The 13,339-nt window shown below is 34.6% G+C and overlaps 2 protein-coding genes across 3 annotated transcripts in view; one reads left to right on the plus strand and one right to left on the minus strand.

The window, feature by feature from the left end:
* Window positions 1-13,339, minus strand: part of Rh50 (Rhesus blood group-associated glycoprotein Rh50) — a 199,476-nt gene that overhangs the window by 66,494 nt on the left and 119,643 nt on the right. The gene's annotated exons all lie outside the window — the stretch shown is intronic.
* Window positions 1-13,339, plus strand: part of LOC148950506 (uncharacterized) — a 70,746-nt gene that overhangs the window by 1,742 nt on the left and 55,665 nt on the right. Inside the window, exon 2 of the mRNA XM_089092439.1 lies at window positions 8,743-9,724. Within this exon, the coding sequence (XP_088948565.1) occupies window positions 8,762-9,724 (963 nt within the window). The 5' untranslated portion in view covers window positions 8,743-8,761. The remainder of the gene's footprint in view (window positions 1-8,742; window positions 9,725-13,339) is intronic.

Consider the following 13,339-nt stretch of genomic DNA (forward strand, 5'->3'; position numbering starts at 1 on the left):
ATTATTGAGTTACAAATAAAGTGAATATACCACTGGATGCCTTTTTTTATGCTCTTTACAAATATAATAATCATTTTTGTCAGAAATGAATTTTAGCCCCCACCCCTATATATACCAATTCAGGATATAGGCTATTTTTGCACATTAGGGGGTGGGGGTAAATTTTATTTCTGATGTAAATGAGAGGTAAGTTTAAACTTTCCCCCCACCCCCCTGATGTGCAAATATATTACCTTAATTACCTTAATTCGCACTTCGGAGCAAATTAAGGTCCATACTGGATCTGTTGTGCTCTGGGTCAAATGATGGCAAAAATTCGTCACTGTGTTAGGGCCCAGTGACACGCCATAGGAGAGGTCTGCTGGAGAGATGCAATTTAAGCCCACTCGGTATATACCCTGAATTGGTATATAGAGGGGTGGGGGATAAAATTCATTTCTGACAAAAATGATTATTATATTTGTAAAGAGCATAATAAAAGGCATCAAGTAGTATATTCACTTTATTTGTAACTGAATAATATGATTTGGTAAAAATTTACCACTTGATTATGGAGTCTTTTGCTTGGCTTTGTAGTGCTTTCTATATAAGGTTAAATGACAATATTTAAAGCTTAATAATATTAAGGACCAATGACTATAATGGTCAAACATTGTAAACCTTGTTGTTTGTACCTTTTTCTCTTATTTTGTTGCTGTAGAAAAGGGTTAAAAACAAAAATCCTTGCTTCATTATATGCAGAATAATTGTAGTTAACATATTTCAACTGCAGCTCTGCTACACTTTACCCCTAACCCTCCTGATGTGCAGATATGTAGCCCAAATTACATATTTCCCTTGTGTTTTCTGGTTCTTAGTTTTGTCAGAGTTTGTTCAATTTATGGGTTCACCAGTTTAAACAAAATTGATGGTAACAGCTTAAAGTAAACATGGTAATTTTTGAAAATTTATAAATTGTTTATTCAATTAGATTATGATAAATCAAAGCATATAATTTTAGTAAAATGGAATTCTAATCAAATAGTATAAGCAATAAAGGTTTACTGTGATAGCAGTGCCATGTGTGTAGCCCCTTAGTGCTCTTGTATATGTTGTAGAGGTTCAGGAGAAGCAAGCCTAGTGCCTTTGCTTATGGATGTTAATAACACTGACAACAGTTCATCCTCCACTGGCTGTAAGCAACATTAATCTTCTATTATAGAAGAAGGAGGATGTAATATCATGCGTGACTACTGTGTTTATGCTTCTAGTTCTTGCTCCTAGCTGCAATTTAAGGTAATTTAAGGATATGCTTGCAGTTGCTTATCATGCTTTTGTTGTTATTATGCTTGCAGTTGCTTATTATGCTTTTTGTTCTAGATGCCTGGTTTTAATAAACTAATAATCTGGTGGAACACTACATTGTATATATGCACATTAAGGGCAGGTGTAGTTGTAAAGCAGAGTGAAACATTTTTACAAATGATATAGGTTAACTAAGTATTTTAGGATTTTTTTTAAGTTGCTTTCAAAATTTTATAGTGTTTCCTTTTAAGTAGGCCAAACTGTAGACTAAAACTAAAATGTTGAATTGTAAATGCTCAATTATTTTATCTTTACATTTCTGAGATTTCAGGCTACCCTGAAAGTTGGTTTGCAGACTAGCTAAAGGTAAAACATTTAATGTTTTACCTTTAGGTCATATCCCAATATTGTTTAGTTGAAAATTTCCAGTATGTAAACTCTACAGAGGGTAGCCTACATTTAAGCTAGACTTAGTTATCCCTAGCATAACCTATATAAAAGTAAAACCATGTTTTTAGATGCTAAAGGTGCTTTCAAGCTCCTATCTTGACTCCTCTGCTATTTTTTAGGGTTAGAAAATGGTAAATATATACATATTCATATAATTTAGTTAGAAAGAAAGCAAATGTATCATTTTATGTCTTTTTATGCTCTTTCCAAACTCAATGATTGCTTTTGGGGCTAATTCTATTTTGAGCCCTTAAAGGGGCTCAAAGCAGCCCATAGTATCCAACTGTTTAGAAATGTCTTAAAACTTTTGGGGCTCTATTAAGGGCTCAAAATGGCATTTGCTCCAAAACTAACCATTGAATATTGAACAGCATAAAAAAGGCATCAAGTGATATGTTCACTTTCTAGTGTCTTGTATGGGTAGCCTCTGCCCCTCAGGATGCTAAAAACAGGGACATAGACCTAATTTGATTTAAAATACATTCTGAAATACAGTGCCTCCTCTATTTAATCCAGATGTGGATTTTTAGATTGTGGATCAGATTGACAATAAATCAGAGTTTGATTTTGATTATTATTATTTGGGAACAGACAATGTTGGTCAATCTGACCTTGACCCAGAGTATTTGGCTTATTCCTTCCTTTCTGCTGAACAAATTCAACAGTTTTTAAATGAATGAATTGAAGCTCTCACAAAATCAGCCAAGGTGAGTGACAAACATTGTCTTAAAGCTGTGTTTTAGAGTGCCAACGTTTTATATGATACAGAATCTTATCTGATGGGTGAGGTGTAAAATGGGAAAAAAAGTATTTTCCTGTGTAGTATTTTTCAGTTGTGTTTTTTCTTCAGGAAGGGCTCTTTGAATCAGACTTATGAATATGCACATATTTACCTCAAAAGTTACAAAGAAGATCTGGCATATCTTTGGAAAACCATTCTGATTTTCCTCAAATTTGCTCTGAGTGGACTTTTCTACATGACAAATAATTTAACACCCAGTTTCATGGATGCTAACAGAGAGGACATTAATCCCCCTACAGTAGGAAAATGGTAAACAGCTCAGGTTTAAAACCTAGAATCTAGGCTACAAAATGTCTACAACCAGTTGACATTTGTCTGGTCTTTATCTACTCCTATCTTACAACTGAAGTTGCACCAATAGTACAATTGGATAAACTATTTTATGATGAAATGGCTTTTTGAGTGAAAAAATTACTTTGCAGTCTGGTGTAGCAGAAAGTTCATCAAAATTTATCATACCACTCCACAAAATAGGGTCATGTTGTCTAGGCCTACCAATCCTGCTGTGAAATAATTTTATTCATTGTCCAATATGGCTGTAGTTGCATACAGGATGAATTTGTGCTCAATAACTGAAGATTAACTCCACACTATATGCTTTTTCCAAGGTTAAGACCAACTTTTGTTAACATTTCAAGTCTTCAGCAGTTAAGAATCAGAGGTTAAGCTTGGAACCACCTTCATAGATCCATATTTGAACACTAGATCCATTTCTGAAGGAACCTATCTTTGGCAATATTTGTTTGTTCTTGAAACAAAACTTGCTGTAGGGTTGCTTCTGTTTGTCGATTAATTTAAAAATGTTTTCACAAAATAAGTTTTTCAAAGAAAAGTAAAGAGCTAGATTAAACCAAAAATTAGCAGAAATAAAGTCAAACATTTTTCCCAGTGTAAAATTACAGCAGAACACCAATCACAAACCAAAATTACATTAAACAATCAAGTCAAACTCAAAACATGCAGACACTAAGATGAGTAGGTCTGACCTCCAACCCCCCCCCCCCCCCACTATGCCTTCTTAAGATCAGAACATCAATTGCACTTTACTGAAAACAATCGTTATTTCAAACTGAATGTTTCTATTTCTTATAATATAAAAAAACTGTCATAAATAAGATTACTGAAAAAATGTTGATTGACAGTTTAATATATATGTACTGATATTTATTCCTTAAAGTCCTAATAATTTTTTATTAAATAAAGTTAAAGCATTTAAAATGTAATTTGTTGTCAATAAAGTGCAAATTATGTTCTGGTCTCTAGAAAGCACGGGGGCTTCAGCCCTACTCGTCATAGTTTCTGCTTGTTTTGAGCTTGACTTGATTATTTGTTATAATTTCTGTTCATTTGGGTTCCATTTATTATTTTTTTGGTGTTTTGTGGTAGCTTTACCCTTTTAAGAATTATTTGAGTTTATTTCTGCTCCTTATTGGTTTAATGTAGCTCTACTTTTCTTTGAAAAAATTATTTTGCAAAAAAGTTTTTTCTAATTAATTTACGTTTGTTTTTTATTGATGTATTCGTTTTCATTGGAAAAAAAATTAAATCTTTTCATTTTTGTTTCTATGAGAATCCATAGTTTGGCTTACTATTTATATGCTGGAAAAACTTTTTCAACAATTGTTAATAATATTTGCCCTTTTGAAAATCTGGACACATATAGTATTGTTTAATTTAGTTTAACACCTCAAGTTTTCCTGAAAAATAAAACTTAATACCATTCCCTAAACATTATATCTGTGCTATTTTGACTACCTAGATGAACTTACACTTTTTTTTTATTTAGCTCAATTGTAAGAGCAGATTTAGTAAAAGTAATAGCCCTAAAAGTTTCAACTCAATACCCTCAGTCATTCTTGAGATATTGCTGAGACGGTTTATTGGCAACCAACATATACATAGTGCCTTTTGATTTAGTTTAAAAGTAACATAAACTTTCCATGGAAGTTTCTACTTTATACTTTATTCTAGGGTATTGGGTTACCCTTTATACCCTCTACCCCATCAGAAGTAATAGCAACAGGAGTAGTATTAGTGATAAGCAGTAGTAGTATTTGTAGTAAGCAGTAGTGGCATTTCACATTTTTTACATATTTCTGATACATCATGTTGATAATCTGTATGCACATATTGTTCTTTAATATAGCCTGTCCCCGCCCCCCCCCCTCTACAGTCCTTGAATGTTCCACATTAATACTATTAGGCTTAGTAATATTAGTAGTAACAGCAGTAGTACTACTGCTACTAGTAGTTATATTAGTAGCATTTTTATGCATATAGTGCATTTGTATTAGCTCAATATACCCTTTGGCATGTTCTAAAAGTTTCTACCTCATGCTCTTGACTGTTCTTGATATACTGCTGATGTGGCCATTTGACAGCCTGCATACATACAAAGTGTACAGCAGTAGTTCTAGTAGCAGGATGCACAGAGTGACTTTTGATTAATTCAACATCCATTATAACATGCCTTAAAGAGTTTTAAGTTTCAACTTAAAACTAAGCTATTCCTGACAAATTGATCATATGTCCTTTTGGCAACATTAATGTAAACAGTGTGTTTTAATTTAATTCAACTCCCCCCCCCCCTAAAGGTTCCCCGAAAGTGTCACGTAATATCTTTTACCTCTGTAGAAGCAGCAGTCATAGCAGTCGTAATAGTAGCAATAGTGGTAACATGCACTTAGTGCCTTTTGGTTAGCTCAACATGCCCCTGGTCAATTCAGAATCTCCCTTATCATTCCTGTAAAGTTCCAATTTAATACCCTCAGTAATTCCTGAATTTCCCCCTTTTGACAACGTGTATGCACATAATATGTTTTGAGTTTGTTCAACACTCCCCTCAACATTCTCTGAAAGCTTCACATGAGTGAACTTAGTCTTTTTTTACACCAGAGGTCAAAGATGCCCACTTTCCCAATATCAAATACTACCGTACGTGTGAACAATGGGCAAGTTGCATAACTTACAGTCCTTGCTCTGAGGGCTGTGGGGGATTGACATTCCCAAACATTCACAAAAGCATAGTTACTGGATGTTTTAACTGTGCATGGAAAATTAATAGACTTGGAAGGGAGTTGTATGCCCTCCAATCACTTTTGACTCTTAAAAATGGCACTAGAACTTTTAACGTCCAATCAAATTAAAATTTTCTATGATAGCGCTTTGCTGCCTGTGATACTGCTTATGTTTGCTTTTGAAAACCTGGATGTATTTTGTTTTCTTATTTGAATTGAAACTTCCCCAAAAAGATTCCCTATAAGTTTCTCCTTAATACCCTTAGCCTCATTGGCTACAGCAATTGTAGTAGTATTATTAGTAGTATACACATAGTGCCTTTTGGTTAGTTCAAAATCTGCCACAACATACCCTGAAAGTCCCAAATTAATAATGTAAGTTTGTCCTGAGATATTGCTTTTACATCTGTCTGGCAATCTACATGGTCACAGTTTGTTTTTATTCAGTTCAACATCCACCTAAACATTCCTTAAAAGCTTCACCTCAATATTCTTAGCTTCAGTACTAGCATTGGTTGTAGTAGTAGTATTAGCATAGTTCCATCCCCCACAACAAGCTTTTTAAGTTTCAACTTCACATACTAAACCATTCCTAAGATATTGCTGATGTGCCCTATTCACAACCTGCATACAGCTGGGGTGTTGTGATTCTGTCCAACTTCCCCCTGAATATTCCCTGAAACTTTCACCTTTGTACCTTTAGCTGCATTTGCAATAGCAGTCACAGTAGTAGTAGCAAGAATACTAGTTGGATTAGTAGTAGTATTAACAGTATAAGTATTAGTAATAGTAGCAGCAGTAATATTTACACATTGCCTTTTGGTCAGTTGAACACCCTGTCATCAAGGCTTGGAAGTTTCAACTTAATACAATTATCTATTACTATGATATTGCTAATATGTCCTTTTGATTAATCTATACGTTCTTAGTGTGTTTTAATTTAGTTCAAATTCCCCCTCGGCACTTCCTGACGTTTTCATTTTATTACTCCTAGCATTAGTAGCAATTGCAGTAGAAGTAGTTGGAGTAGTAGCAATAACAGTGGTATTAGTATTAGTAGTACCATGCATGTATTGCCTTTTGGTCAGTTGGTCTTCCCCTTGAAGCATTCCCTGAAAGTTCCAACTTAATACCCTAATCCATTCGTTAGATATGCCCTTTTGACTATCTGCATCTACATAGTGTATTATGATTTAGTTTGAATTTTTTCAAAATATTCTCTCAAATTTTCACCTTCATACCCTTAATCTTGATAGTAGTAGTAGTAGTAATAGTAGGAGCAGTAGTAGTGTTGTATTAGTAGCAGTAGTAGTATGCACATGTTGCCTTTTGTTCAGTTTAACATCCCTCTCAAGATGTCCTGGACGTTTCAGCTTTATATGGTAAGCCATTCCAAAGATTATACTTATACGCCCTTGTGACAATCTGTATGCTCAGTGTATGTTTTGATTCAGGTCAAATTTCTCCAAATTTTCACTTCAATATCCTCAGACTTGGGAATACTCGCCACAGAAGCAGTAGTTGTAGTGGTAGAAGTAGTAGCGCGCAAATACTGCCTTTTTGGGTCATCTGATCATACCCCTCATCATTTCCTGGAAGTTCCAAGTTAATACACCCAGTCATTCTAGAATTACACTCTTTTGAAAACCCGTATGCACATGATGTGTTTGATTTAGTTCAACATTCTCTAAAAGGTTCACCTGAGTGCCCTTTGTCTTTTTGGACACGAGCTCAAACATGCCAAACTTTCTCAACAACAAGTTCTATACGTAAACAGAGGGCAAATTGCATAACTTACAGCCCTGAGGTCAATGGGGGATGGGGTTCGACATCCCCAGAGACATAGTTACTGGATCCTTTCAACTTTTCTGAACAAGGTGGTTGTCTCAAAATTTTGATTGGGTGCGTTTGAGGAATTAATGGTCGTGGAAGGGGGCTGGTCACCCTCTAATCACAATTGACTCTTAAAAAGTGTACTAGAATTTTTAATTTAAAATCGAATGAGCTCTTTCCAAAGTTTCTACAACAACTCCTTCTATACAAAGTGCCTTGATGAAAAAAAGTTGTGCCCACATTGCTTTTTATGTAGCCAGTGACATTGTACTGCCTATGATTAATTATTGACAAAATAAAAACTAAGAACCAGACCCTTGATAGACCATAAAAGTGAAAGATTCAATTGTCTGTGTTGCAGTATAGATTAATAGCTAGACTGCTTGTAAAAACCCCATGATTCAAGAAGTTTCTGTTCTGTTAACTACTCTAAAATTTCATATAAAGCATAATATAAAAATTGAATTCTTAGGGTGATGAAGTAGTATTTCATATTACTATTGATCTACTATTTTTTTTTTTCAGTTTTCTCTTCTCTTGCTGAATTGCATGAAATTTTGATGTAAATTTCTTTCTTTGTTTCGTTTACAGTTTTGTCTATCTATTTACTAGGGTCAGTGGGAGGTTCCTAAAATACAATGGTTCATGCCAAAATGCATGTATAAAGTTTGAGAAAAACTGGATGTTCCTGAAAGTAAGAACAAGAAACTCAAATGAAAAACTGAATGAAGCAGTTTTGAGATACTCTTCTTCAAAAAAGAAAATAAAACATTAGAATAATTGGCACAAAAAAGTCTTATTTTAGTTACAAATTCAGCTATAGGGGACACAAGTGCAGCAAAGGTGTGTTGGTTAAAATTTTTTTCAATGATATGAAAGTTTTCTGCAAATAGGCTTTTGGCGAAATTGATCAGTTTAACATAAAAACTGAATGTTAACATAGAAACATGAAGGCTTTTGTGAGGTTCAAAATATCTGAGGGCTGTTTTTGTTTTTATTATCTTGCATAACGAATCGCAAAGACTGGTACACACAGTCAATATTCAAAAGATTGAATAGTCATCTAAAACCTCAATAAAAGACTAGCGACAAATCAGATACTTAATTATACCTGGGACTGCTAATTTAGGCTGGATGCTCAAGAAGCGTTTTATGCCAAATATCTGGTTTCTCACTTTTTAGGGCATTCGTCATAAACTTTTCTTTTTCTATGTGTGGAATCTTTGATAGGTCATTAGGGTGAAGAGGGAATCCCTATGTTTCTCAGTATGGTTTGAATTTCTCACATGATGATGTCCTTTCTAGTGACAACTTAGATTATCTAAAACCACATAAAAGTTCTATTTTTATTTTCAGGCTTAAAAATAAGGCAAAAATGCGGGAATTGATACAAGAAGTTGTTCGTGTTGAAGTTAATGGACAATTTATTGTGTTACCCTCAAATTTTAAGCAACGCTTGATAGAAATTGAAGAACTTTTAATAACTTATTTTATAAGTTTAGAAAAGAAAAGTGTTTCATTTCGCGTGTTATCCTTTTTGCCAACTTGCACTGTTCTTGGCCTTAAGCACAGCCAAAGACACTACAGGGTAATATGTAGAAAAGCAAGAAAAAAGGATTTCTACAATATTGAGCTAATTGATCTCGGGATTACAATGAAAGATATAAATCGTGATGATATGGACCTATATAAATTACCCTTGGACATGGTGCATATTCCACCTATATCAAGGAGAATTCAGATGTTCGGAGTTGCCCCCTGTTGTCTAGTGCAGGATGATGAAGAAAAAGGGTTGACATTAAGAAAAAGGGGTGACCCAAATGGTGTTTTGTCAAGCAGTGCTTTAGAACAGATTGAGACTTTTATAGGTAAATCAAAACATTTACAATGTGCAGTTGAAATTATTGGTGTATCAAGGAAAAATTTGTCATTGGTATATGGTGATGTTCAAATTCCAGATGAGAAAATCCGAAATTCCAGTTTGAAAAATTACATGCTGGACATTAATGCTGTATTACCTAATGATTTGTGCGAATCTGATATAATACGTTTCAGTTCTACTGAAGGGACACGCTTGCTCCAGGCTATAAGACATTTAAAATCAGGCTTGGAAAGTAGCTTTAAGCCTTGTCAGAATATTAGTGTCAAAGGTGAAATAAAGCCATCACTGGATGCAGTGTGGTGGTTAAACATTCAGAAAAAAATTTCTGAAAAGAAGATGAATATGGCGACAAAGACTCTTGACTGTGAAGTTGAATACTCCAATCTTGGTATCAAGCATAGCATAAACCAGCTTTGCGATGATTCTCGGGGTCGTTGTCCGTTGCTGCAAACCAAGGTTTTGTTTTATCTTTTAGTATTATCTCAGATTTTGATTTTATAAATTAATGTCAGTTCGCATAAGTTTGATATTGGTCAAACCTATAAATACCTCCATGTAGAGAAGGGCAAGATGAGGGGATAAATTCTCACAAGGGTTCCTCATGTTGATCTCTTTGAACTTTGATGAGCAGAAGAACATCACATAATGAAATATTACATCTAATGTTTTCACAAATAACTGCACACAGGAAGGAATCTTCCAATTGGCAATACCAAGGAAAAGGCCCATCCCTATAAAAAATTCAAGTTATCAAATGACCTCATTTGATTATTCTTACTTTTGCATTATTTAGCACAGGTAAATGATAGTAGTATTATACCCAGGAATTTCGTTTGAAGAGAAAGGGATTTATAATTAAATAAATGTACACAGAAATTTTGGGATCTCAAAGTTAAGATGATGCAGCCTGAAATGACCCTATTCTGGTGCTGGATATGGGTTTCAAGTTGTTTGAAAAGATTTTTCCTGTTTTACCAATAATATTAAGAATATAAATAACACATCATATGATACATGTCTATAGTAATATGTTTTTATTTTTTTTATAACTCCTTCCTACCAACTATAAACAGAGGGAGGGGCTTTTGTTTAAAGCCACCTCCTCTTTCATGGAAGGAGGTTACCTGTAAATGCTCTTTATACTCTGGACCCATTTTTCCAGGAAAATACTCAACCCCCTCCCTTTTCGAGGGTCAGACCTCCATGCTCATAAGAACATCAGAATATGGGTAAGATATTTATAAGATAGAAGCTGTCCTTGCCCTACCTGAAATTTAAGTTTTTTTCACAATAAGATACAAAATTTAGAATTTTTCCTGCAGTTTTTGTTTTCATTGAAAAAAATCATGACCCTACCACTTCCAGCTGTATTCTGTTATATCCAGAAAAACATACCGCCATAAAGAACCACCATTAGTTTTTGTAAGGAAGAGTATGCATGATAATGCTGGTACAGGGGTACTTGTTTGATGTCTTACTCTCTGACTAATGATGCTCTTAGAAATAGTATATAAAGGGACTATAACAAGGGGAGAGGATGGGTACAAAGTTCAAAGCGATAATTCTATACCGCCACTCTTTTTTCCTGGGGGTATCTCCCTGCCTATTCTTCCTGTTTGCAGGTATGTTTCTAGAACTGGGATGTTATTTCAAAGTATTTAGGAAACCGTGGCATCTACAGTGTCTTTGTCATCTTCCTGAAAATTTGAAATTATGTTTCTTTTGATATTGTCAAAATTTACTGAAGATAAAAGCATAATCTGTTAAAACTGAGATTGTCTCTTAGAAAGTTTAAGGATTGACTCAAAGGTTATGGATAACTTATAACTAGAGCTAGCGTGGACGAAAAAAACCCATCAACATCATCTAGCGTTTGGCGTTTTTTCAAGCCTTGTAATTGTTTTTCTATCAGAAACTGAGATTAGATGCCTATAACTACCCTAATTTTACCAATTACAGCAATTAGATTAATTATTCTTATTATTGCACTAAAAAATATCAAGTGTTGCCAAACGCTAAATGGCTTTGACAGTTTTTTTTTGTCCACACTAGCGCTAGTTCCCACTCATATAAGTTACCCATGCTCTTTGGATTGGCTTGGGATGGTATCCATTCACGGCATGCACAATCTGCTTCATGTCAAGAAGAGGCGTAACCTTTATCAATGCATGAACGTTTGTTAACAACTCAAAATTGCTCTTCCAAGTCGTATCTTGTTCTTGGTTTTCAAGTTCTATAATTTACTTGTAACTAGGCAGTAACTTGTAAGTAGTAAATTGCGAAGCTAGTTAATTTTTTATAAGGAATAGTTTTATTATACATGAATATTAAACAGGTTGAAATGTAAAGCTTATCCGCAGAGAGATCATAAACATTCTGCTGTGATTCCCTAAAAATTGCTCTTTTTTTTAGCTTCCCAAGGTTTTTCTCAATTGTTGAAAGCCAGAAGGCCATGGTTTTCTTGGCTCACCCCTAAATGATACCACGGCTCTGCAACTGGGTTGCTCTTAGTTCATGCCATATTTCTTTAGATTGTTTTGATAACTTTCAAACAAAAATCTAAACTGATTTTTTGTTGTTAATTCATTTATTTGTAAAAACTGTGCTCTAGAAATATATTGTCTTTGTCCTGATGAACGAAAAGTAGGATTTTCTCATATATACTGGGAAGAGATCACAAGGAAACATTTTAAAAGAAATAGGAGCATCATAGGAGGGAGTTCAGAGTGAAGCTCAGAATAGATTAACGGTGGAGGAGGAACTTGTACATCCCGTTTTGACCTCAAGTGGTGGGGTGATGCGATAGTTCTTAGCGGTAGTAGTAGTAGTAGAAGAAGTTGTAATTTTTGGCCTCTTATCTTCTTTTATAATAATATCTTCCTGGTTTTATTTGACCTTTTATAGGCCTGTAAGCTAATTTTTACTAATTTTCCCCCACTAATTAGGTCCACACTCGGTACTCTCATGGAAACCCTTTTTTTAATTTCAATTCTCAAGAATTGATTTTCTGGAGAATTGGAAGAATTTCAATTTCTGGCCATGTCACATATCCTATTTCGAAGAGAAGTGTCTCGTTACTATTTAATATTTAAGCTTTTCTATTCGTCCTGTTTTAAAAGAATTTCTGTTTTATTACCTTGATATGGCCTATCTCTTACTTATGTTCCGAAACTTTTTATCTTAGTAAAAAAGAAAAAAAATGGTTTAAACAATGAATCTTACATGGCTTAAACGTTTGAAAATTCAATGTGCATTTCTACAAAAAAGCTTAGGTGATGCGATTTCTTAAAAATAATTTTGCGAGCCTCAGCGTTGGCTGACCGTGTCAAAGACAAAGGGTCCATTAGCGAATTCCCTCAGCACCACAGGAAACTCCCAAAATGCCAAATTGTATTTTCGTACAAATTTCGGTAAAAATTGTTTGGTGATCTTGAATGCCTTATCAGTTCGAAAAGCTACCGATAGGCAAGTCTAAAATAACGAAAATATAATCTTTTACGAAAGTGCTGTCTATTAGCGGTGTACCTCAGGGCCGTATCCAGGATTTTTTTTCGGGGGGGGGGGGTTACCCGATTTTTTCTCGTGGACTTTTTTCCCGTGTCTAACATCCTCGAGCAACATTACGTTAGCTCGAGACCATTAGTCTGCCCCTTGCGAACGAGGACGCGTCCACTAGGCATACTTTCGTGTTGTTTTTTTTTAGTAACGCAAAAACAAGACAAGTATTTAAATACAGTTAAATACTACAAGCTTTTTTTTTCTTTTTTTTTCTTTTTCTTTTTTTTTAGACAGCAAAAACAGTTAACGCAAAAAGAAGCCAAATAGTAGAAGTAGTCTATATATTTTTTAGTTGTTTTTTTTTTAGCTAAACGTAATGATGAATATCTATAAAACGAAATCCAGGCAACGATTTTTCTTCCCTGCAACAATGTCGATGACCCTGTCCGGGCAGATGTCAACGTCCCTATGGACTGCAAGGAGGGCTAAGCCACTCAATCGTTCTTCTCCTGTTGAATTTCTCAGCCAGGTTTTGAGCCTTCTGAGCGTTGAGAAACGTCTTTCCGAAGTAGC

The sequence above is a fragment of the Artemia sp. Qi Xiang Cuo genome, chromosome 7 (genome assembly GCF_049724085.1).
Source record: "Artemia sp. Qi Xiang Cuo chromosome 7, ASM4972408v1, whole genome shotgun sequence".
Lineage (NCBI taxonomy): Eukaryota > Metazoa > Arthropoda > Branchiopoda > Anostraca > Artemiidae > Artemia > Artemia sp. Qi Xiang Cuo.